Here is a 26,735-nt window from a genome sequence, read left to right as displayed (position 1 = left end):
CCTTGGGTGGCTGACCGGTGACTGAGCAGGTGCCAAGGGCTGCCACTAATGGACCCCCTGCTTGTAATTACAGACTGGCAGGGACTACTCCAAGTGATTTTAACCTCAGCTGGTCTCTGCAACTCACCCCCTGGAAAGTGCTGTCAATCTTTGACTTGCATCCCTTCAATGCTTATCAGAAGGGTGCTTGTTACTGTCAAAAAAAATATCCAAACTCAAACATTCCACCTTTTCAAAGCCACCGAGATGCAATCGAGGAAAAAGAGAAAAAATAGAGAAGGTAAGGAAAGAGATCAGTTAAAGCTGCTTATCAGACGAAGATGTTGCAGACATGTGGCAATCCTCCTCCCGTCCTATAAACAAACTTACAAAAGTCAACTGGTGGCACTTTAGAGCTTTTACACTTATTTTGAATTAAGTGCTGCTGTCATCTTCGTTCCCAGGCCTTAAGTGCTAAGTACTGGGATGGTCCCTCCTCCCCTGGCAGCTGGGAGATAGGCTGCTCTTCTTACCTGACATTGTCATGCTTCTGGATGTAGATTTTATGAAACATCATATCTTCCTGTTTGGCATTAATGTCAGCTTTCATCTCCATGGCAACATGTCGAGGAAGTACAGAGAGCAGGAGCCGCTCCTGTGGAGTCAGACAGATGAAGCAATTAAAACACCTGCTGCCCAGTTAACAAACACACTTTGCTCCGCGCTGGGGAGAAATGAAGTCATCAGTTTGGGGAGCGAAGAGTGTGACCAAGTGAAACCACATCCACAAACCCAGCAGTTGACCCTCTGTCAAGGCATCTGCGATTCTGTCCTGACCCTGAAACAATAATTCAATGATTTTAGAGGGGAAAATATTATTTTTCATCCCAGCTGCACTGGGCCTGTGATTAATGCCAGTTCTTGCAAATGAAGGATCCATGCAACTCAGAAATTGCACATACACATTCCTGGAATGATTCTGCTAAATGATACCATCTGACCTTCCCCACAGCCTCTCCACACCACCACGAAGTCCTCTTTCACACAGCCCTACAGGACTGACACCCCAACACCCTTGGGCACCTTCTACAACTCCTTCCTTTCCCATCTAATCATCTAGGCACATTCCCCCAACAGGCACAAACCTGTTCTTGGCAGATAACAAGTCAGTAGGAATGCCCCAATAAAACTAGCACGAGAAGTTAGCCCAATTATGCAATGCGGTGTTATACTTCTACACCTAAAACCACTCTTAGTGCCCAACTGAATTAAGACCTGTACACCCGCCCACTCACCTACAAAAGTATTTCCAATAACCACCTTCTGTCATCAGCATTTCACTGCTCTTCACCCTCCCTTGAAACAACTAAATTGCACTTTTATTTACTGATAATAGCTTCAGTGTGACTTTCATAACACTATTTTGTAAGCCGTTCCATATATAGTTTTGTATGCTAGGCAAAAATTAGTTACATGACAAAATGATGACTTTCTGGTAATTTTCCTAAAAACTCACACAAAAGCCCGCGCTTGCTATTATTCTAAATTTGGTGGCAATTTTATGCCAAAGCTATAGAATTTAAGCCTGCAGGTAACATGCACCCCAGGGACACATTTGTGTATTTCAGGAATCTCACCTGATAAATTCTGCCCAGACCGTTCAATCCCTTAATTTTATTCCCACTCACACCCTTTGCAGTTCAGGGGAAGTTTTTGCTCTGGCTGGAGAAGGTGGGGAGCATCTCCTCAGGGCTCAGCCCCAGCTCAACCTGCAAGCAATGCTCTGGAATAGCTGAAGAATCCCAAAAGCTTGCGCCGCTCTTGTTTTTATTATTTTTCTTTCCCTGCAGTGAGCAGAAGAAAAGGGCCTTCCTTCCTGACGACACAGACACAATGTAGAATAAACGAAGGTGCCTAACCTTATCTAACAGCTCATTAATTCTCAACAACACAGGGAGCAGCTGGGCTCAAGCTGCAGCCCTGACTCAGAGGGGTCAGCATTCCTGTATTAATTACTCACGTCACCAAACCTCTTGCCCACACTTCAGTTATAAACACATTCCTGGATTCTAATTTCTGGCTTTATCTGAAAGTTCCCCACTTATTTCTTCCTCTAAGGAGGGAGAGAAACGTTGGGAAAACCAGATGAAGATGGATTCACTGGATACGTACTCAGCATGCACTGAGACATTTTATAGGCTGCAGCATTGCCCAGTATTTACTTTTTTCCCCCTCAACGTGTACCTTAAAGAGATTGATTCTTGCCTCCGGTCCCTGAGGAGGTAGTAATAACACAGGAAAAGATGTGTTGGAGGGATGTCTATCTCCCCAGCTCCAAACTGCAGCAGTCCTGACAGGATACTTGTGTTTTAAAGCGCTCTCACCTTCACTGGCATACTGCATGTGCTAGCATTCACAATGCCAAATTTTTTATATATATATATACACACACACACACATATATATATAAAGATTATGAATCATGCACATGTCCTCAGGCTTCTGTCAGCTATTAGTGTACTCCTTGAGCGTAAAAGCGCAACACATTTTATATGTTTACCAGGGTAACTGGTGTATACACTGCTGTCATTTGCATATTATAATAGGCATCCTCAAATGTGTGAAAGCTGCTACCCTACGTGTGATTTTACACATCCTTTAAATAACTCAGAGCTCAACGGGGAGCTCAGGGCACCCGCAGGTTTGGAACATTCCCTGTGGGTGCACCAGAGTGAAGGATGACTTTTTTTTACTTGCTTGAAAAGCAGGGACATGTTTGGGGGAGTAAGCTTCTTCTACTAGTACTCCAAGGGATTTTCACTTAGATTTCTGGATAACTTGTGCTTGAGAACCCTCACCCCTGCTCTTCCTGACGCCACAGGCATTTGCCAGATTAAACCACCAATATTTTCAAGACAGTTGAGGTCTCCATGAGACTAACACCACTCTGAACTATCACCGACTGGGAATAAGACTTAACAAGTGAAACGAATGCATGCAACAGGAACAATCCTTCGTGTAACAACTAATTAGGAGGTTGAGCTGTGTTACTGAGCTAGACATTATTTTCATCCTGTTTTCTGGGAGCATCATGATCACTGAAAATAACCTCTGAAACTACCAGGAGGAGGCTGTAACAAGTGCTTCAGTAAGGCACAAGCCACGCTAAAAGACCTTCAAAACAACAAAAAAATCCCTGTTTTATTTCAAATGGAGCACAGAAATTAAAGTCTCCACCAGAGTACAATTTTCATTTTGGTGTAATGACTAGAACGTACTGCAGCCCTCACTGTAAAATCACTTACGTACAAGTGAGGTGGCTGGGACTGCTGTTTTACAAGTCTAACAAGGCAGCAGTCTGACCTGATAAAAAAAAGCAAAAGCAAATTCATATATAATTCTCACTTCAAAATACGATGCGAGTATAGTTCCACTGAATTATACATTAAACAAATGCATACCAAGAAGCACCACTCACTAGAATAGGCACAGATTAAGGAGTAAAATACAGATCTACTCTATTTACATACATCCACATGGATATATGTATACGTGGGTGGATATATAAAACACACACATCCGTACAATGACTCTATACTACACAGGAATTTTAACTGTTTATGTCGTACTCTCCCAAGATGACCCCAAAGCATTAACAAATATTCAGTGTGCTACATCTGTCCACTTGTCCTCAGGTTTAATAACACTATTCATCACAAGTTAAGTGATGCAGAGATGTAAAGAAGACGACTTCACAGACAGAAGACAAGCAATGCTAGAAGGAAAACTGCAGTCTTGACAACCACTCTTTTACTCAAATCTTAAGTATTTGCAGATTATTGAGAATATATATTTTTTTTCACCCACTACTATTTTATTCTGTGTAAGGTACAGTAATTCCTGTTATGATTCTGCCCTAAGTTATCTCAAGTAATAAAATCATTGAGGATTGTCTATTCTGGATTGGACACTTTGGATTTCTGTTTACTTTCTTTCTAATTTTGGATGCCAGTAGAAGCTTAATAAGGGAAAATATACACTCCTTTGCTGGAGATAATCTGCCTGCCTTTAATAGAGAACAGCACACAAGAGCATCGTCAGGTCTCCAGAAACAGGCAAACGATGATAAGAGTGCTGGGCTCTTTCCCTCCACGCCTATTTGGAGACCTGCTCTCACAGAGGCGGGCTGAGCTGCCGGTATTTGCATCTGCTGTCACCTCAAGATTATCTCGATGCATTATGCATAGGGATGCATCTGAACTGAACCTGGAAATCAATGTCAGTGCAGGCTGTAGCAGCAAATAATCTTATTAGGAGTCCCCAGCTGCCAGGATCCACGGTTCCTGCTGGATGTACTGGAGGGCACAACTTAGTGACTGGCTTTGACCTGTGTTTTACTGATGTCCTAGCTTTCTCCTGTATGGTATGGTACCTTTGGGGAGGGGAAGAGGGAGAGATAAAAAGGCCAAAGACTATGGCACTTGTAAGGACATTTTTCATGTGGTACTTCTGGCACAGAAGCTCCTAAATCCAGAACGGCACATGCATTTGAGACATGCAAAGGCAGCCTCCCTCTCAGCAGGGAGGACAGAGCTGTAATCAATAAATAAAATAGGGTATTCTCTTGGCTCAGTTCTTTCCTTCATTTCAAGGTGCCAAAGGAGGATTGGCCACTTGTTTCATCTTTCTGAAACTACATTTGTTACAAAGGAAAAAAGAGCTGTGATTGTGAATTTGGTTTTCATATATATATTGTCAAAATAACCGTAAGGGTTAAGCAGCAAGTATGTCAGCCAGAAGAACCTCATAAACGCTGCCAAAAGACTGATCCATAGATGCAGATGGGCTGGGACATGAGGGAAAAATAAGCTGTGTTGCCACAGAGATACAAAGATGCTCCACTCGATTCATTCCCCTGACCTCTTCCCCAAGTTCACAACCACAACCAAGCTCCAGGATACCTCCCAAGGGAAGACTGGAAGCCCCATTTCATGATTCCCTTCAAACTGGACGGGACAGACCACTGCAAGACATCTTGCGAGTTAGAGATGTGTATTAGCAAAGGAATAGTCACACTGGTCCAAAAGGTCTTTCATATCTAATCCTGAGGAGACGAGAGGTTCATTGCCACAGAACCCACAACTGAAATGGGAAGCCAATATGGTCGGTCCCCTTGAAAACTAAGCTGTTTACTGTCAGCACACAAACACTGGACATGTTGATGAAACTTACTTCTATTCTATTACTTCTATCCTATTATAAATTAGCATTGACTTCAGGCCTATATGGTGCACAGAGGTGTGTAAGCAGGCAGGAAACCTTGGACGAGGCAGGAAGAGGACTCTCTGGAAGCATCAAGGGACAGTATATTCTGTGGCCAAATTTATACCTCTTTCACTTCAGAAACCTGCCTTACCTGTTGGTAGTGGCTTTGCTGATAAACACACCACACTGTATCCTCACAAAGAGGGTCCACCTGAAGCCTGTGTGCTGCATCCATGTTCAACGCACAGCTCCAATGTGTGCAAAAAAACAGTGCACACTCTGTGTACTATATAACTTTCATCTGCAGAGCAGAGTCCACAGAATTTGTTGATGTCTGTGGACAAATCCATCAGTGTACTGGGGAAGAAATACTCCCTGAGTTCTCTTTCAAGCCTTTAAAAAGCCTGCCGTCTCCTATTGGCCTATTCTTGCTTGCATCAGTCATCAAGCAAGAGGCCTGCAAATCCAATCCTACAGGAACAATTTGCATGCTAATTCCATTTCAGCAATTTCATTTTTTATTTCCCACTGTTGGTCTTACCTGCTGCTGGTTTTCCCTTTGAGAATGCAGCCTGGCTTGTATGCATTCCCTCGTCTCCTGGAAAGCCTGTCTTTGGGACACCTCTGCTGGGTAGTGGGTACAGACGCCTACAATGTTTGTACAGGAGAAGATGAGAACATTGGAGACCAGCTGCAATAAAAGGGAAAAAAAAAAGGAGAAAAGAAAGAAAAAAAGAAATACTTGATTACATTTTGGAAAACTGCCATCAGTAACAAAGCACAGCTAGAACTCAGCCCATTCCATGACTCCCTGATCCAAGCCATGGTTAAACCTTAAGCTCTTAATTCCAGTGTATTTCACTTCTCTAGTTTTTAAATACAAAACTTCCATATATGGCCTTAAATATATGTTCTTAACACTGTGTATTGCTTCACTGTAAAAATACAACTTTACTAGCAATACTGTAATCTTGGTTTTGGTAATCCAGTACCTTGCAACTACTATGACAAAAATCCATCTAAAAATGCTACCACTGTGTCAGCTAAGACGCAGCTAGGACTCATAAAGACAGACCTGACAGAGGAACACAAATATTTCTGTGCTCATGTACCTACATATCTGGCCTGAAAACATACCAAAGATACATTAAACCACTATTTTGAAATAGTGCTTAAAATAACGAAGAGAAAATGCTGTTTTTTTTTTCACAGGGTTTAAGAGCAATTGGAATATCCAGTTCTTCTAAATAAATTATGTTATAAAATTTTATGTTAAAAGTACATTTTTAACATTTTTATGAACATGACTACAGAGAGAGTTATTAAGTCTGGTGTGTATTTGGATTGGACAAGTACAAGAGAAAAGCTATGCCACTCTTCTGCTTCCACATGCAGTATGTTTTGTAACAAAGCAATCACATAACTTCTGCTGAAAACTAGTGTTGCAACTCTTTTATTTCCTAACCATTTTTTAATAAAAAGGAAAGAAACATGCCCATTGCTAGCATTTGGTTCATGTATAATGTTCAAACAGCTTTTGACAGTATCATATAAACATTTCCCTTGACAGAGGTCAAAATACAACTTCTGGAGAGCTGCACAAGCTGTACTGTCTCTCCCTTTGAGGACAGACTTATTTGGAACACCTCTCATCTCTTCTAGGGGAAAAAAAAAGACTGTCAGAATTGCAATATTCTTAAAAATAGGAATCTTTGACCTGTTCTCCAATGAGTTCAAACATACCCATTGCCTTTGTTACTAGTAATTTCCAGACCAACCCCTTCCCTGAAAATACAGGGCCAGGCTCTGAAAATCAGCACCCATGTGGGTGCCTGTCAAGCCCCAAGCTCACAGTGGGTGCTCAGGACTCCCCAGACCACGTTTTGTGCAGGAGAGAGGAGCTGTCCCCGTGTCACACACTAACATCCCGAAGAGCAACGGCGTCTCAGAGAAAGCCCGCTGGGACTGACTACATCCATACGCAGAGGACAGCAGAAATTGTTTTATTAACAACTCTGACCTGAAAGAGGATTTACACAGAAAAATCCCATCTTTCAGTTCAAAAGAAGCAATACGTTAAACTACTGCGGAGGGACTTCTCCTCTCGCTGGATGGCTGCCAGTAGATGGCAACACCCGAAGCTCCCGCATCAAAGTGCTGCGTTCTGGGCTACATCCCTGCGCCGAGTTCCCACACTCAGGAATTCCAGTAAAACACAGTGACCACAGGTTATATATACATATATACATATACCCATGGGTGGTTATCATCAGTATCACTTACACGTATCTGCAGGTAACTGGTTTCCAAGGAAGAAACTACTTCTCATCCCTTGCAGATTGCTCCCTCCATCCAAAGAGTCCACACAAGGGACAGAGAAAGGGCTAAGGCACAGGTCATACACACACACATGCAATAAGCCCCGACCCGAAATTCACATATTCCCCTTACAATTATCTTCTTACTCAGCTCTTTCTATGGCTGTCTGAATCTTCCCAGGTCTGAGGTCCCACATCTCTTCCCCAAACTGATCAGACACCGGCCAGCTGCCACCTAGATCTTGCCCAGGCACCCTAACCCACTGCTACATCACATTGCTTTGCTTATAATGAGCAAAAATGTGGGGTTTTAAGGATGAAAAATCCCCCCAAAGTATAAAAAAACACTAGTGCTCATTATCTTGAAGAAACATCTTAAAAAAGGAGAAGAAGTAGGCTTTCCTGGGAGTTACTCTGATTCCTCCTTCACAGCTGCATTACTGGCAGCTTGGGAACAGCACTTCTCCAAGTTCAAGATGGTTAGTACGAGATCGAATGGGTTAACACTAAGTAGCATGTTTTGCACGGCTGGATTACAGCAAGACTCCCAAATCCTCTCTATTGGAACTATTTAATTTTACAGTAAATGGAAAATCTGTCAGTGCACATAAAACAGCACGCATCGCATATTCAAAATGGAAAAAGATGAGAGCACAAATGACTTTCAGGAAATATTCTGTTTTCTTTTTTAACCCCAAGAAACCGAGACTTCGTTTCACTTAGAGTTAGTAGTGCAAAACCAAAGCAAACTCCCCAAAATAGTGACTCAACTCTTGCACCCAGAACAGCAGACAACGGGTGGTTTAGATGCCAAGCAATGTCTCAGGAGTTAACTGAGCAGAAAAAAAGGAATAGCTCAGTGCTGAAGACAAGCTCTTTGTGGGTATATCCTTCGTGGGTGTATCCAAGGGACTTCGCAGACTGATTTATAAGACAGGCACAGATGACCACGCTTTGTCTAGGGGGAATAAAAACTATATGACAACGTAATTTTTAAGTAGAAAGAGACAGACACCTGTAACTATTCTGTTAAACAGAAGCTCATTTCATTCACAGTATGGCATCTTTGAGGGATGCCATAGGGAGGGAAAGAGGGAAATCAGAGTGCAATGTTGAGAGTATCAAAAATTTGCAGAGATTTAAAACTGCAGCTCCTACTATTTGCAGCAACACTTGTTATTTAGCCAAGAGCATTTGTTCAATATGTATTCTCAATAATTTTCTTCATGAGTATTTTAAACTATACTAAAGCGGAAGAAAAAAAAGAATATCTAATCTCAATTTTTTCACAGTCCGCTGTCTTAATAAAATAAATTTGTACCCTGTTTGCCAAATGGTACTACAAGCTTATCAGCTTCCTTGCCATTTTGCTATGGTAACCAGCTTCAGTCCCAGGAGGAAAGAAATGATGTAGATATTAAAAAACTGATTCCCTAAGCTCCATGGCCTGAAAAGTAAAAACATATCATGGCAACTATTTCAGACAATCTGTGCTTGAAGAGCTGTTCAAGGCAATGGGAAAATACAGTTGGCTATTTTGGAGCTGATTTCCTTCCCCTGCCTAGCCAGAGATTTAAACTAGGAAGTTTCCTGCCCTTCTGATTTTAGAAAATAATAGTTTATAAAAGACCACTTCACTTACCTATAAATCCTAGATAAGCTATTAAACTGGCCTACACTATTGCCATATTTGAGTGTTTCATAAACTAATATGTTTACTCTTAGAGCATCTGTGTGTGGCAGTGAAATGCTATTATCCTGATGTTACTGAGGCAGAGCTCTTTACAGGCAATTCAGTATCTAACAAAAAGTACTTGGAGGGTTTCTCAAAAAATTAGCGCGACTTCTTCATTCCCCTGAAATAATAGATCTCTCAGTCTCAAACAACAGAGCAGAGTGGACAGTCACTTTGATTTTAGCTCACAACCAGAGCAGTGTAAGGCTTTTGTTGAATTTCTTGCAGGAAACGGTTTTCAATATTTTTTTCCTTGGTAATGGAAGGAAGAAAAAAATAGAGAGAGAGAGATGGAAACAGTTTAGTTCCACGTGTTCTAGGAGTTATGAAAACCTGGTATTACAAAATCAAAATTGAGAGCTAAATCTGGTCTGCCTTTATTGTTACAAAATTGATGTTTTGGGCATTTCAGGCAAGACTGAGGAGGAACCCTGATGGTTCAGTGATCACCAAGAGTCCTCCAGACCATCACAAGCAGAAAGAAATATCAGCTTGAATCATTATCGCCCTGCTTCTCCTTACTAACTTTCTATTTGATTATTCTTCAAACACCAGCTGCTATTCAATATGTAATTAAGAGTAAACAACATGCTTAAGAGGGATAGCACCAAGATAAATTTTGTTAGTTCCTTACCTCCGCCAGAGAAAACAAAGCTGGTTACTACCATGAGAATACGGGCCATACTCCTCTGAATATCACAGCTCATTATAATAATCACAGCTTTTTACTTTTTTTTTTTTTTTCCCAAGTTACCCTCCTTTGGTCAACTTCTCTTTCAGAGGCTCAGGGTTATTTCTGTTCTGAGATCACAGCATCGAGCCATTCTCTACTAGTTTCTAACACCCCACAGCAATATTTTTTTCTATTTATTTTTCATTTAAATCAGAATATCTTGATATTTCATGAAGTCCCATTTTGCAGACACCCTCTTTTCAAGCTTTTACTGTGGGACAGTAAAACTGCCACAAGGAGAAGAAAAGCGCCTAGTGTTTAAGGCCAGGTTAGATGGGGCTTTGAGCAACCTGCTCTAGTGGGTAGCATCCCTGCCCGTAGCAGGGGAATTGGGACTAGATCATCTTTATGGTCCCTTCCAACCCAAACCACTCTATGATTCAATGACACACAGAGACCAAAAAGTCACAGAAAACTACCTAGAGGAAACAAATGACGTATCCCATCTTTCTGGAGTTTTTCACTGCTCTGCCTCTGCTTTTCAGTTCTCTTAACAGTTATCCAGTAGGAAATCTTTTGTTAAATCAATTATTGGTGCAGCAGCTAGGTTAACAGCAGATAACAACTGAATTTCTAGACTACTTTTTATAGTAGTTGTATAGTGAATTGACCAAGGGGACCAACTATTAATTACAGGGGCAAACACTGAAATTAGATTTACTTTTGAGAGTTCCTTTTTTTAACAATGAAAAATTGTTATAAAATTTTAATACGTATCTGAAACAGAATATAAGAACAAAAATATGATGGTGTACAAAAGCTCTAATTGTATTTCTATAGCACCTATGTGTGTGATTCAGAATCAGACATATGGATACATCTTAAAGTTTCAAAAATAAGAAGTGCAAACATGAAAAAAATATTGTTATGAGGTATAGCTGATATTGTTTTTTAAACACTTTCCCTGAACAGCAATTAACCCTGTATTGCCTTTTTATATACGACTATCTAGTAAGATAATAAACCTAAACTAAAACCAGACAACGACAAGAAAACTGAAGCAGCTACAGAGCCAAAGGCATAATGAAAATTAAAAAGACAGACAACATCAGCTGGCTCCAAGATCTAATTACTCATGTATTTGTGCTGTATACACAACAACATCTTCCATTTCCCAAAGCTACAACTAAGAATACTAAGAAAGTGAAAACTTGTAGATTATGCTAAAAAGATAATTAAATAGAGTCATGTGGTCCTCTCCTCATTCTTGGCCAGTAAAGAACAAGAAAAGTACTAGTGAAGAAATTAGGAAGAGGTTTTTTTATTATTACTATTTTAAATGTGACACGTACTTTTACTGAGTTCTTGAAATAACAGCAACAACAAAAGATTAAATCAATACACCAGTCTCAGAACACATTTTCTGAAGTTGCTAAATGGTGCCTTCCCTCTCTGTTCTGCTACTTCTGTGCAGCAACCACTTATCTGGATCTCGAGCAGAACAGAATACTGATTATAGCCACTATCTTCCAAAGACTTCTCTAAGTGCACTTTATGTATGAGTAGTGCTACTGAAGCCAGCTCTGAAAATTTAAATGCTTCCCTATGTCATGGTGTAATTTAGCAATCCCAAATCTGCAGAATTTATTAAAGAGTGATGCTCTAGATAGGCAGAGTATCCACTCAGTTAATGTTGAGAACAAAAAAATTCCTTGTAGAAATTCTTTTGACACTTTTTTTGCATATTCCTTCCATTTAGGAAGCCTACAAGGAGCACAAGGTGTCTACTTCAACCTTTCAGCTAGATTCTACATTCAGCATAAAGTTACTTCTTGACAGTGAAGCAGTGGTACCAGGGCTGAAAACACCGAAATAACCCTCATGCCGCTTGTGAATATCTTTGCTGAAGAATTCCAGTCAATAGAAGTACTACACTGGAGCTATCCATTCTGTATATTTCAGTGACCACCTCACCTTTCCACCCCAATATGTGATGCTCTTCTTCTCCCAGGGGAAAGGCAAACAATTATTTTGCCCCACATAAGTTCGGTCTTCAGAATAAAAAATTAATATCTAAATCAGCTTTAAAATACATACCTGCAGGTAAAGACATAATATATTGCATACCTCATCCAGAGGAAAAAATTAACATTTTGATATTTTTCAGTTCTTCCAGTTGTTTCAGATGACAGCCAAATGTTTGCTGCTGCTTTCTTAATTTTAACCTCACACCCTGTTCTACAAGATTTTCATTCATTTACTGATTGCTGTCATTGCAAACCTTCCATGCGCTCCTTCCTGCTGATATCCTCACTGCCATATGGAACACAGAACCATAAAGGACAGTATTTATGATTTGCGTTTATAACTAAAACTTTTAATCACAATTTTATTAAAGAACAAAAATATTACAAACAAATGTATTTTTAGCAAGCAGCTCAACAGGAAACATTCCTACATCAAACTGATAAATTCTACTTCCTCATCAGCATTTTTTTTTTTTTTGGAATTAATTTTTCCACTGGGATTTCAGCAAGATCCTATTTTCTTGAGTTACTGAGTGATAAGGTGCAGAGGAGGAGAATACACTGTCCTGACCAAATCTTGGCATAACACCAACTAAAAGAATTATTTCTGTGTCTAAATTTTCCTGGAACTCTATCATGATCCCAGCAAAGCATCCTCTGCGTGGTGGCCCTACCTGGTAGGGAGGAAGCATTATTCTCCGCTAGAAACAAAATAGCAGGGAAGGAGATCCCCAGGTCCAATCGTCCATCCTCACTGAATCTCCACAGCAACCGAGTTTCCATGCATCGTTACTCTTAACAAACTCAGTGAGCTACGAATAAGGGCCAGTTGTCATGTGAGGAACATTGATGGAGAACGGATGAAGCAAGGTGGCAGCCCCAAGCCAAGCGTGACGGACAGGGAACAGGGACGTTTCTCCCTTCCCTTGCCCCATTAACAATTCAACCCTTACCTTATCATTTAAATTGCCACTTCTGCTAAGTCTTTGCACCCAGGCTGTCTCCTCCGGCTCCTTATCTGAGCATCTCGCCAGCCAGACGCCTCTCCTCACCACGTACCCACTGGCAGGAGAGCTGAGCACAAGCTGTGCACTTGGCCACCTTCAAAGCCGACATCTCGCCAGGCGCTGTGACAGCCTCCACGAGGCAAAATGTGCTAGAAATGAAGGGGGGGACTCCTGCAGCTCTGGGCAGGTTTAACGTGCCAGCCCACCTGACTTAAGCCTAGTGAAAACACATCTGTGCTGTGCATGAATTCACTGTGTTGGACGTGCGTTTTTTTCCAATCAACAGAGGTATCTCACGTCAAAGGCTTGAGCAACCAAATACAGCCCCACTGAAACACGAGCTCTTCAAAGAGGACTTCAGACATGAGGTACATCTCCTTGAGGTGCCAGAAGTGGATGAAAGCTCCTAGTCTTTCTGTGCACGACTCTTACCAGTCATTGGGTGGACATTTTCACACGTGAGGTAAGTCATGATAATTTTGACAACTCTACAAGATTTGCCCAGATGCATGATTGCTTAGGCAATTTAGGCAATAACTATAGCTTTAGAAAATTAAGCAAAACCCTGACATCCCAGGAAAACCTGCAAATGATTCTAAGCATGTTTGGCTTTGGGTACACTTCCTGCCAATCCTACCACTCCCAAGGCAGGAGAGCTGTTGAGAAAAGAAGACACGGGGTGTAATAGAAAAAATTGGAATTGCACAGAAGTTGGATTAAGAAGTCTGGTTATACTCTCAAGGTTCTGCTTGTTGCCCTCTGCAGCTAGAGAAAGCTGTAATCAGTGAGAAAGGTCCAGAAAGGTGCTTGATTTATCTCCTATATCATATTTCCTTCCTGTCTATTGGAGGGGATATGAAGAAAGCCAAATGCTTAGGTTTTCTATCAGGTCCTGTTAAAATTAGTTCACTATAGTGACAAATGCATGAAACTCCATTTAATATACACTAACTCAGCAAGCAAATGTGTATTTTGATTTGACCCATGATGGGAGCAGGCCTTTGCCTGCTTTGCTTTTCTGCATTTTTTTTGGTTGGGATCAGGTTGTACATGGCAGCCAGTATTTTCCTACAACATCTCAGCCAAGGCGACATCCACAGCCCATCCCAGTTCTTCACGGTCACCTCCACAGCTGCCACCACCTGCCCTCTCCATCCTCCTGGCATGGGGTGCTCTGCCTTGCAATCAGCCTGCTGCCAGCAAACACGCTTCACAGAGAAGCATGTTTCCCAAGACCAGTGCTGCTTCCAGTGCCTATGAGAAAAAATGCCCACACTAAATAAGCAAAATTACATCCCTCAACATCAACATCCCTCTGCCTCCCCACCACAGCGCACCCCAGTCCTTAGTGTTTTTGGGAATATCTCTGGGAGCCCTGTGCTCAGACACAGGCAGTGCATCACCCCTTATCTTCCACAGTCATTTAAGCACAGGCGTCACCTCCAGGTCACTCGGAAAACAAAAATATTTATCTAGTTACATGAAAGTCTTATTTATCTGGGAAAAAAGAGCATTTGCCAATTGCTCAGCAGGCAGAAATGAGTGCCCTAAATACAGTCTGTAAAATATAAAAATCATTATTTCCCAGACAGTTGAGTGTGTGTTTTTTGGGTGGTGGTGAGTTAGGTTGGTTTTGCTTGTTTGTGTGGGAAGAAATAGAAGATGAGAGAAAGAGTGGAATACAGATGGATTATTTTCTGTTGTTTTCATTTTAAGGACAACCCCCTTCCTTCTTCTGTTGCTTCAGGTTCCCACCAGCTAGGCTCCTTCCTCACAAACCCATATCCCAACACACATTTTTAACATACAAAACTCACCAAGAACCACTAAGTCTTTGCTCTTGAACTGAAGCAGTGACTTTTACCACACGCGGCAAAGGAGCAGCACTCCTAACAGATAGCACAGAGCGTGCACAGCCCCTGCTAACGTACAAGCCTACCTAGGAGGGATCTAAGAGGATCCCAACTGAACACCCTTCTTTAAAAGCCAACGTGCTGTTTTGCTAGCTGTTACACTAAGCTAAGCTTGTGTCTGCATTGGGGGGGGACGCATACAAGTTGAGGTTCATTGTTGTGTCTTACAGCCAGGCTTCATAAGCAGTTGAGCATACAGATTGAGTTTCAGCAATGGAAAAAAAAAAAAAAGGTAAGTAGGCAAATTCTCACCAAATTTTAATTGAGCACAATGGACAGCTTGAAGGCACATTCCTTGGCCTTCAGCTTTGTCATACCGAATTTCGAAGGTCTACAGAAAAACAATAGTGATTTTAGAGAGAAGCTCCAACAGACTCTTCAGAATTGTTTATACAGACAAGAGTAAGACAACCTAACAGCAGTGTTTACAACCAGCTCTGTGTAATACAAATTACACAACATAATTTAGCCTGCCTTTATTTCACTATATAGAGCCCCTCTTTCCTCTGCTTTTAGACCTGCAATTCTTCACTTGTACTGTAACTCTCATTGCTGTCCACCTTGGATTCTCTTCTCAGGTCCCCCGTCCTGTCTTTCCTCCAAACATACGCACAAACACACAGCCTCACAATTCCGGGATCAAACCAAACTAGTATTTTTAAATAAGCCAAGATGAACCTTGTTCTTTTCTGCTAGTTCCAACAACTTGGTTACTCTGCTACTAGATGTGCTTTCCGCAGTGCAGGGCACATTTTCAATTGCTTTGCAATATCTGAAGGAAAAAAATTCAAGTTATACTTTCAAGGCATAAGTATTGAAAACATTCTCCAAGTCCCATACCACGAGACTGCATCGTTAATTTCTTTAAACATTATGAAATGGCAAGAAGCTGGCTTCTTGAACTGAGATATGCTACAATTGATGGTTATTTTTGCTAGGACCTTCTGCTCTCGCTAGCAAATGTATAAGACGAATATCCTGGAAATATTGGTATTATAACACTGTAAAAATTCAAATGCCTAACAGAAACAAACAAATCAAGATAATTTTGCTCAAGATGCACAATTTGGAAGAGTCTTTGAATTCTGACATATGAAATAAGCTGGGTCTGCTGAGAATTGGGCAGGATATGAAGAAAAGAAATCCAAATTTCTTTAGCTAGTGGAAAATTTTGAGTCTGTAATTGAGCATGTACTTTTACTCTCCCAAAGATCATTACCAGAGATTATGCAGCTGAATAGGTTTTCTGAGGTGAACTTAAAATAGACCTAATGTCATACTGACCTCCCCAAGAGGATAGTGTACATCATAGAAGGGGACTTTGAAAAAAAAGTGAATTACAAATATTTAAAGTAACCTAATCTGAAGAAGAAATAGAGAAAAAAAAAGGAAGACTTTTTTCTTTTAATTTCAGAATTTTTTACAACGTAACAACAGGACAGTAAGGAACTTAAGAAACCCTATGGACTATGTAGTTCTCTACTTGCCTCTTAAAAAGTATGGTATCCAAAAACTGATACAACCATCCTGTTGAAGTTTAAATGGCATTGGATAGCCTTACTTGTTTCCTTTATATTATATACAGTACTTGTCTTTATACATCCCAAAGAGATACTTTCCCTGGAGTGGGTAATATTGATCATGAATAAATCACTTTGCAGTCTACTTTCCCAGTGAACATCATCTGTTGCTCCACTGCTTAAACATTTAGTCATGGTGTTGCAACAGATTTTTCATTTCCGAGAATACAGTACCTGTGCCTAGTAAGCCTTTCACAACTCATCATTTTGTATTATTTTGAGATTTATTAGTACACTTGAAAACAAAATGAGTTTATGAAAAATACTTCAAACATGGAAGGTAACTGGACAAGTAATTGCTTTAAGAGGAAAATATAGCTGAGAGAGGTTTTGCTGTCTGCTGAAAATGAGGTGCAGTTATGGCCTTTATGTCTAAGAAATGAGAGCCATGTGAAAACAAACAAACAAAAAAGAAATTATCAAGAGATAACGATAATTTTAAAAATGGCATAAAATGGAGAAAAATATTTTAGCATGTGATCATTTCCGTGCCCCAGCATGTAATCAGTTCCCTGCCCGCAGTCTGAAATCATAAACTGGTTCTTTGGCATACTACTGTAATCTGATACCATTTGTTGGTCTAAATACAATAGGGAGCTACCAAGTAGCTTTTGATAGAAAAGCTTTTGATTGGATCCAGTTCTCTATTCTTATCAGTTTAACTCTATCAACTTAAGACAGATAGAGCTAGAGAAAATGCTGAATTAATCTCCACGATCTTAGCTCATCAAACACTTCTTAGTGCTTTATGATGATCAATAATAAGCAAACATGAGATACCCCTTCAAAGGCAAAGCAGGTGGTCCTTGACAGATCGCAATGATAACGAATACATCAGCTGCTATACAGAAGGCCCAAATGCTCTAACACGCATACTGCTGCAGCGCTTGTAAAATAACAGTAAACAGAAGAAGAAAGTCATAACTCCAGATAGGCAGTGCAAACCAAGGAGAAAACAGAAACAGAAGAGACATGTATAAGAGATTTAACTGGGTCTTCTCTACCATTGACTTCTATCATCCACTGCAGTCTCCAAGACAGTCTTTAAAATAAACCAACTATTCTTTTGGGAACTATAATGTCAAATATCTTTCCTAAATAGTAGAAAAGCTTCTCAAAATGCTTTCATCAGAAGTTACAGAAAGTAGTATCATATAACTCTTAAAAAACAAGCAACAAAATACACCATCTCAGATGTATCTTTTTTGCTTATGACTAAAAAAAGAGAAGCACAAACATTTATACTTTTTCTCTGATGATTACGCATTTTTCTTTTACAACTTGAATTCAAAACTATTTTTTCCATTGCTTTTTCCACCTGTAAAATAACTTCTGCTCAATAACAAACTAGGTTTACAGCCCCTTCAAATGGTAGGTCTGCAGAGAACCAAATGGTCCTCTGTTGCAACACCTAGCTGGCAGAGCACACAGATATTAAACACTATTTTTGTCCTGGGACTGCCTTAATGAGGGAACAGAACTAAGGTTACAGAGGCCACCTAAATACTGAATAACATTCATCAGCTCACAATCAAATTTTTATCAGCTTCAATCAAGGCTCAGTAGGCAATATGTCATATTTCCTAGCATGAATGCCCAACTTCACAGCTTCAATTTGCCCTTAAAATACCATTTTTACAGTGTAATATCGGTATATCTGATTATCGGCACCCAGCAGATCTCTGCTATGAATGACTGTTTAATTAGTTCAGAACAAGCTGTGCTGCTTTCAAACAGAAACTAGTTGGAAAATCAGCACTGAGTTTTATCTGACTGTCAATACCTATTTGATACAAGCAAATAACCTGAACTTGGACGCCAAGGAGGGTATTTACCTTCCCCACTGTTTTCTACCACTGCATATGGGTCAGATGTTAGCATCTAATCATGATTTGATCCAATTATGCATACATCAGGTCTAAACAACAGGAAATAGAGTGCCAGAAGTTATCTATCCAAAGGAATTCAGGAAGGGAATTTGAGATTTAAAACAGCAGAAACAGGAATATAATGTTGGGTGACTTCCCATTCCTTTCTTTAACCCAACTATTGTAAGAAGGGTGATTTCTTCGGAGAGGGGAAGGGTAGAGAAAGAAAGACTTAAAAAGTGCATTGTCCTAAGTCCACCATTGAATGTAATATCTTAACAAAATCATTAGAAGCAGAAGTTAATGTACCTGACACTGAATAGTGAAGAAACTTGGTTGCCCATGAAGTGCCTTTTGCAAGCATGTCTTCTCAGCTCTGCTTCTGCTTCTCAGTTTGAGTGTGTAATATCAGCTCCAGTATCAAAGGAACAAAAGATGCACCTGGCAGTAACAGCTTCCACTTTAAGGAGAAAAAGGTTGGTCCTCGGACTGAAAGCGGATGGAAAATGTGCTCAAGTATACCTATTTGTAAAGTGTCTGGAAGCAGTCAAAGATCCCCTACATAGAAAATCATCTTAATAACAGCAGGTGCAATTCCCTCAGGGGAGGTGAACAATCCTATGCCATGGCATCTAATTTTTTTCCCCAGCTCTGCAGAATTGCTTCATTCTAACTACAGTTAAATTTCACCCAGAACATGTTCAATCAAGCCGCCTTTTAACTACTCCATCTATAACAGTTGTATCAAACAGACAGCACACATTTCTTCATGCTATCTCATGACTAAAAAGGCACGTAGCCTACACCTTTCCTGATCTTAGATATGTTAGGTGCCTATTTGAGTACTCTAGTGTTCCTTGACATAGCTCATACAATAATTCATCAGCAGTAAGCACTAAGCAATTAAATACCTTTGGTCCCTCTAAACTATTTTGTTTCACCATGCCAAACTTCTGAATATTCAATAGAGAATGCAACACATGAAGGCACAACAAGGCAATGCACAACATAGGAATTTGTCCTTTCATGAGAAAGGTTTTAGGCAAATGGACAACAGTGACAGACTATTTATTACCTTTACCTCTGTTCTCAATACGTACCAAGGGCATGTCCACAATATTTTTCAACACCCACACTTGACACTTGCTCAATGGGTGGTAATCGCCACTGATCAAGGAACTCATACTGCTTCCACACTGTGCTGTGGCCTGAAGCCAGGCCGGGCTGGGGGGATCCCAAGGATACAAGACACAACCAGAGTTTCTCCATTACTATTTCTGTGTCAGATCTTCTCAAAACAGAGCAAGAGAAGCTCTACCATTGAATAGCTTATAATGAACAGATGTGTTGTTACCTGTATGTGCTATAATTCATCCCCACAGTATGATTGCTACAAGACTCTTCAGAGAACCAACAAACATTTAATTAATCCTCTCTCCACCTTTCACCTCAAGTAGTCAAGCACTTTGTGGTAAGACTCATAAAATATTGGCACCATCACGAGTATTTTATTCACACAACAGAATTTATTTAATCACTGAAACTATCTTTGCTAATTTTTATAACTATCAAGTGTTTTTTTTTTCTTTAAGTGATCATTTACCTCTGTCTGTATAGTAAAGATGACTGAATTGGAGGGTGGTTGTTTTTTGTTGTTTTTGTTTGTTTGTTTGTATTAATAGCCAGTGAATTGAATGGATATTACACATTTCCAAACCTTGGAATGCTTTACAGAAATTCAGTCTAGCTATTTGTTGGAATCAAAGGTCCTACGATCTTCTTTCTATTTGGAAGGATCTAATAATAAGGGAAAAACAGTTGTGACAATTCCATATACAGGTTTTATTTTATCTTTTAAAGAAACTATCATGTTTCTGAAAATACCTTTTTTCATATACTTCCCCTTCCACCACAGTTTGCTCTGATCTGTAGGCCCCCAACTACATTGTTGTCTGCATACCTGAGTATAATTCACAGAATCACAGAATACCCCGAGCTGGACGGGACCCACAAGGATCATCGAGTCCAACTCCTAGCTCCATAGAGTACCACACAAAATTCAGAATTCAAGGAACCGCAGCGCACCAGCAACACGCTGCTCCCCCTCGCCCCTTTCTCACTGCAACGGGAGGAGACAAAATGGTGGCTGCTGCCCACTGCCGGCCCGCCACCTGCCTGAGCATTTGAGTCCTTCTTGACTTGTCAAGGCGTACAGAAAGTGGAGTTCTAGTCCAGACCTTGAGGGTTAAGATTCAGCCACAATTTTAGCACCTCTAGGAGACCCTCTATTCAAGTAGATATTAGACGGAGTTCCTATCCATTTTTATTTTGGTAAATTGACCTTTCCCTTCTGTCATCTGGCTATTACCTCTATTTCTTGCTATGTGTGTTACAGAACCCACTTTTAATTGCTCTGCAACAGGTGAATTAAAATCATTTTGTGCATTTTCAAAGTACACTCATTGGAAATACTCTCCAGCTCCTGTGCTGCAAGACTCAGTCACTAATCCATTTAAGCAGCACAAAGTGATAGGTAAGTCAAATGCAAATTTAACTAGGAGATGAAAAAAAAATCTTTTTTCTCCTGGCCCCAGAGGGAAATCAATTTTTGGCATCTAAGCCCACACACTCAAAGATTTTCAGGTGTATAACTTGTACCAGCTCATTAAGATGCTTTGATGATGTGGTTTTAGGAGCTGAAACTATCTGTATAAAAAGTTTGAAACTTAAAAGCTGTTTAAACAAATGAGCTGCTCCTGAAGTAAGGTGCAGTCTTTGGGCACCCAAAATCAAATGTAATTCATGTACTTTTTTGAATCTCATAAATCTCAGTTCTTGTTCTCCTGCATGTTCTGGTCTAGCAATTATATCCTGAGTTTTGACGGAGACAAACACTGAGTGGTATTAGCAAATGCAGTGAGGGTCACTGTTCAAAAGTGGAGAGGCTGTTGATTTTATTTCCCACTGGAATCCACTGGGAATAAATGAACTACAGGAATCCAGAAGAACAGCTTGTTCTGGCTTTGCTCTGCTTGAGCAGGAAAAAAATGTTATTAAAATACATACCCATACGAGGACTGAAAACAGGCTGTGAGGTCTTTTGCTGTCAAAATGACAAGCACAAATCTAGAACAATGCTGGCCAAAGCAACTGCCTTTATTTTGATCACTGCTTTACTGCTTTTTAGTATTATCCTTATTATTAGCAATGGCATGTCAGTATTGCTGTCAATATCGCTTCCCTCATCATACTATCAGGGAATGCCCAAATCACAAATGTTTCCTTTCAAACCAACACTTCACAGTGGTTCCAGCAAGGAAGCTAAAGACTGAATAAATACAGGGTGGCAGTCCACTTCTAACAGACTCAGTCTTTCAAACTAGCACACAAACCACCAAATATCCCTCCATCTGATAAACGAGCAAACTCCAACCCTGATACTTCAGAGAAAGATGCTTCAAGAAATCCTGCATTAGGCCAATCTATCACTAGAACAACCTATCCCCACACAACACCCCCTCAAATCCCACTAGTTAGGTATTGACTTACAATCTTCTGTATGAGGGTTTACATCTCTTTCTCTACACTAAATACAACACTTAAGTAGGGAATGTGTGAGTATTATCTTATGCAGTCTTCTTGGTACTTGTCTGCTACAATCTCTCCCCTACCTGCAAACTCTAGATTTAATTTCTGATTTTACCCGTAGAAAGGATAGAGTTAATTTTGTATCATCAGAAACTGCTCTAACAAGTGTTATGTGATTTCCTACTTGATCATTAACCTGTCAAATTCAGCATAATAAACCCTTCACCAGTTTAAGGAAATACAAAAGACTTGTCACAGTGAGAATTTTAAGAACACGACAATCATGTATAAATTAAACAAAAGTACTGATGCTACTTTCCACAGCTGGATCTGCAAGAAATAACTTTCCACCTTCACACAGTAAAAGCAACTGTTTCTGAAAGAAGTTTGTGCTTTTTTTAAATTTATTGAAACTTTCTAAGCTTTCTGTGCAAAGGACTTGTCTGAATCACAGAGTCACTCAAAGTGACACTTGAATGCTTTTCAGGAACCAGGCAATGGTCTGGTATACATTAAGTTTACAATCTATATTTCCTTGTAGTCTATCACAACGTAATCAAACCATGTCAACAAGAGTTAAAGAGGGAGAACCAACACAGTAATTTTCCAGCCACGTTATGCCAGCTCTCAAAAGCCAAACTTTCACTGCCAGTGTAGCTGCAGAGCCTGACAAGTCAGTGCATTAAGTGTACAGCAATCTAAGCTGGAAGCAAGTTAACACTGGCTGATTTTCTAATACAGTGTTCAAATGCAAGAAATACTTCCATAATCTCTACAAGCAGTATGAGGACAATATTCCAGGTGCAACTTGCACTCCTGAGTTTGGAAACATCTGCACTAGTGGATAAAAAAGCCTTCTATAAGCAGTGTCAAGTTAACAAACTTCTCCAAACTGTAAAGAGAGCCATAAAACGGATATCCTTAAGTGGTAGGACACTGAAAAAATGAGGGCTATAATTCTGTGGGAGTAAATTCAGCCTGTTTTTATCCCCTCTCAGTGATTTCTGCTAGCTAGCTCCACTAGCTACATCTTTCCTAGAAAGAGGGTCTGGAGGCTGGACAGGGGTTTCAGGCTGCAGGTTGAAGCCTGTTCCCTTCCTGTTCAACGTATTCTGCTTAGTCTTTAACCAGTGTCCACTGCTGCCACAGGATTTAGCACACCAACCATGCTAAACCACCTGATAGAAACCCTGAGATTTGGGACCCTGCTGCAGCAACAATATTTTCAGTTAAACACTGCATATCTTCCTCAGGAGATCATTCCTCACAAAAAGAGATCAGTCCTCAGGACTTAAAAGAGAGGGTCTTCAAGGGTATCCCAGCAGGCTTCTTCCCCACTTTCTGAATAATTGGTAGATGGAGCTCTTTGGGTAGTCACAGGAAGGAGGGCTTCTGGCTGGGGACTGGCTGTCCCTGCTGAGCTTATCTTTATATAGCCAACAATTTCTCTGGTGAAGTGAGCAGACAATACTCCTGGTGGCCTTGTCTGATAGCAGTGGACGAGACTGTCCTTTCTCATTTGCTCACTTCTTCACTTGTAGCCCTGCTTGATTTATTTGTAGCAGCAATACGTTAATGTTATCTGACAGCTACTATTAAAGTGTCACAAGCATGTGTATGCAATAACGCAGATGCTGCAGGGAATCCACTGCAGGCCACTATCTTCCCAGGCACAGAAAGCAAGGGGAGGGAGGGGAAGTACCTTACAGAGCAGAAATGTTCCACTGTTTTCCACTGCTCTTATTTGGGGGGGTGGAATTGACAGATAGGGGAGAAGGTTAAAGAGTTAAAACACATGCAGAAAGCATGGCAACGCTCAGGCAAAATGAATGTTGCAAGCTTTGTCACCTGTGCCCTGATAATTAAAAAAACCAGCAAAACCAAAACCAACTGCCCTGAGTACACGAGGTAGATGGGAGATATGGACTGTCAGAATTTTAGGAGATGTAAAAAAAAAACATTTGTTTTTCAGCTTCCTTCTTTACGGCAGTATAGAAGGGTGGTGATAAAATGGCAGAAGTTTGGTTTGACGACATTTACTGCCTCCACGCCCCCTCATGTACTTACAGATCTATTGTTATAACGCCCTTGCAAATGAGAGAGATATTACCCTCATGTTTCATATATACAGAGAGAGCAAAGAATTTGTCCAAGGTCACAGAAGAAACCAAAGGCAAAGCCAGGATTTGCATACAGATTTCTCAAGAGCCAAATTGCCCAATACTTTAACGAAAGCATTCACTAGTTCCTTCTCTGTCTCAGCCTCCGTGAGAACAGCCATGCAGGAAAAAACAAGCAAAATATTCTTGCTCAGTCACTTGGAGTCAGAAATGCTGAAAGACAAAGAATTTACCTTAACCATACACTCTTCCCTTTATGAACTCTGAGAGGAGAAAGTGATTCCAGGTCCAAAACACATGAAGGGCTGGAAACATTTGACAGCTGTAAAAATCTCAAATAATAAGAAATAAACCCATTGTGATCCAAAGAATGGCATCTTCATAAAAAGAATCAGAGAATTATCTCTATTCTGCATGAAACAACTTTCCACCTGCAAGTGTGAGGAGGACTTGTAGGAACCTCACTGGCCATTTTTTATGATCTCAATGAAACTATGAAGCAGTTTGTACTCAGTATCCAAAGGATTATGGATCAGAATGATTGCTACTATATTCACATAAATTCAATGAACCAGGTAATAGTACAATTCTGCGAATTTTTCCAGGGACACTGAAAACATCATACAGAAAGTTGGAGCTAGGATGTTTGTAAGCTTATCTGCCACATGAGCACAAGCCTCTGAAGATCAATTTTGATAATAAAATTACATGCCCCCTTCCCCTACTTGAAAAAGTTTTCATTGTAGATACTTACAAAACTGCTTTCAATTCACATAAACAAATAAATTAAATTTACCCTGTCTTCTTGCTTGCTGGAGTGAGCTGAGTCAGCCGAGTTGTCCTGCTGATCACACAAAGGTAGTAACACTGGTGGTCAGGCAGGGAGTATGAAACAAGGACAAAATAAGGTGCTGCTCAGACTTTCTTTTTGCCCACGCCACACATCTGATGTGATGTGCTAAAGGTTCCACCAAGTAAGGTGCACCGAATGTAGGGCTGAGAAGATCGCTCCATTTTCTCTGGTCAGAGGGCTCTCACACCCCTCCTCACGTGGCATACGTGCAGCACAAGTTTTGCACAACAATTAGGACGAGCCTAAAGGTGGATTCAAAACATTTACTCAGGAGACTAATACCTGTGTCTGCAGTGGTTTCTGTGGAAACAGCAGGGCAGGGAACTAAATCCTGCTGGAAAAACCTGCAGTGTAGAGCACTTTGCTTAGCCACTGCCATCGCTGTCCCAGTACTTTTCTTTGTACTCAGCACAGTCAGCAAGAAGCCTGATGATCCCAGGAACAACTGGGGATCAAGCTGTAACCTATTAACTGCATCATCTACCTTCTCTCCTTCCAGTGCCAATATGGTTAAAATACAGTACAGGTCAGATTTGCACAAGTATTTAGGCCAGATGTGCAGATAAGCAGCTAAACTATTTAGACATACATTAAATCACATTAAGTGTCTATCCGCGCCTTTTTAAACTGAGCTTCTTTCCCTTTATCAGATTCATAGTAATTTAATAGGAGCTGATTAGAAATGAAGGTCTCCAGGGCCAATGCACAAAGTTTACTCCAGTTCACTCCAAGCCACAACGTCAGCCACAGGCTACTTGTTGCTGCGTGAGCCGAGGCACGGCACATGCAAAGAGGTGCCAGGCAAGTAAACCAGGGAGAGCAGGAGCACAAATCGTGAGCGCTGAGCTCCGCAGAGCATCCAAAGACCATGCTGGCGACGGCTAAGTCGGTGCACTGCAGTCTGCCGTGTTTCAAGCTGCGCCTTGGTTTAGAGTCCCCCTAAGGGGAGAAAAATGCACTAAAATCAAAGGCCAAATAAAACATGCTTTAATTCTCAGCCATTAAAAACTCAGCTGCAAATATAACTGAAGCATGTTTCTTTTTAAAGAAACAACACAACACTTTCTCCCTCCAGCCCTGATGACTTCAAAGGCTTCAAAAGGAACTTGATGCCACGACCAGAGGCAAAGCTGCCTTTAAGTGCTGACTCCTGCAGTCCCAGAGATTTTGAGGTCCCAAATTCTGTTGTGATTCTTTACCCTCAGTTGAATTACAACATTTAAAAGAAAGAATAATAATAAGATGGGATGCAGTTTCCAACATGGCTGTTTGAATGCCCACATGTATGACAAGAGCTGTGGCCTGAGTAAATGAGTGTGCAGAGCCCATGATTGCAAGACATGGTCTTACAGGTACTACCAGTATACCCCAGTTTGAACCATCTCATCCCACCAGTGCATGGCCAGCCACAAATAATGATTTCTTACATCCCTCTCCCCTCTTTCCTCACGGTTCATGCTACCAGTCTCAGCTCTTGATCAAGTTCAGCACTTGCAGAAAACATGTCTGAAAGCCCTTTCAAAGTGCCTTCACCAATGTGCAATTGTCACAACCCACTAAGTCCGCAGAGCTTTAATCCATGGCCTGGCACACTGACTTCAAGAGACACCAAGCTTCTGCATCACACACACAGGCTCAGGGGCTCCAAGGCACAGGCTATGCCTTCTCCCTGAATTCAACTGCAGACACCTGCTGGCTTTCCCTAATCCCTAATGTAGCCTCACGAAACCCTTTCAAGACCCAAAACCATAGACCAAGGTGCAGGCTGCCCCTCAAATACAGCAAACAAAGGGTTAGACGGAACAGGGA

The 26,735-nt window shown here is 40.8% G+C and overlaps 1 protein-coding gene across 2 annotated transcripts in view; it reads right to left on the bottom strand.

Annotated features, from left to right (window-relative positions):
* The window catches only part of ADCY5 (adenylate cyclase 5), a 217,085-nt gene that overhangs the window by 85,802 nt on the left and 104,548 nt on the right, over positions 1-26,735 (bottom strand). For both annotated transcript variants that reach the window (XM_013171234.3, XM_013171235.3), the window contains exons 2-3: positions 5,786-5,935; positions 513-634 (exon numbers count right to left, since the gene is read on the bottom strand). In XM_013171234.3, the coding sequence (XP_013026688.3) occupies positions 513-634; positions 5,786-5,935 (272 nt within the window). The remainder of the gene's footprint in view (positions 1-512; positions 635-5,785; positions 5,936-26,735) is intronic.

Source organism: Anser cygnoides, chromosome 6 (genome assembly GCF_040182565.1).
Source record: "Anser cygnoides isolate HZ-2024a breed goose chromosome 6, Taihu_goose_T2T_genome, whole genome shotgun sequence".
NCBI classification, from domain to species: Eukaryota; Metazoa; Chordata; class Aves; order Anseriformes; family Anatidae; genus Anser; species Anser cygnoides.
The sequence above is the reverse complement of the archived record's forward strand: the minus strand, read 5'-3'. Positions and strand labels throughout refer to the sequence as shown.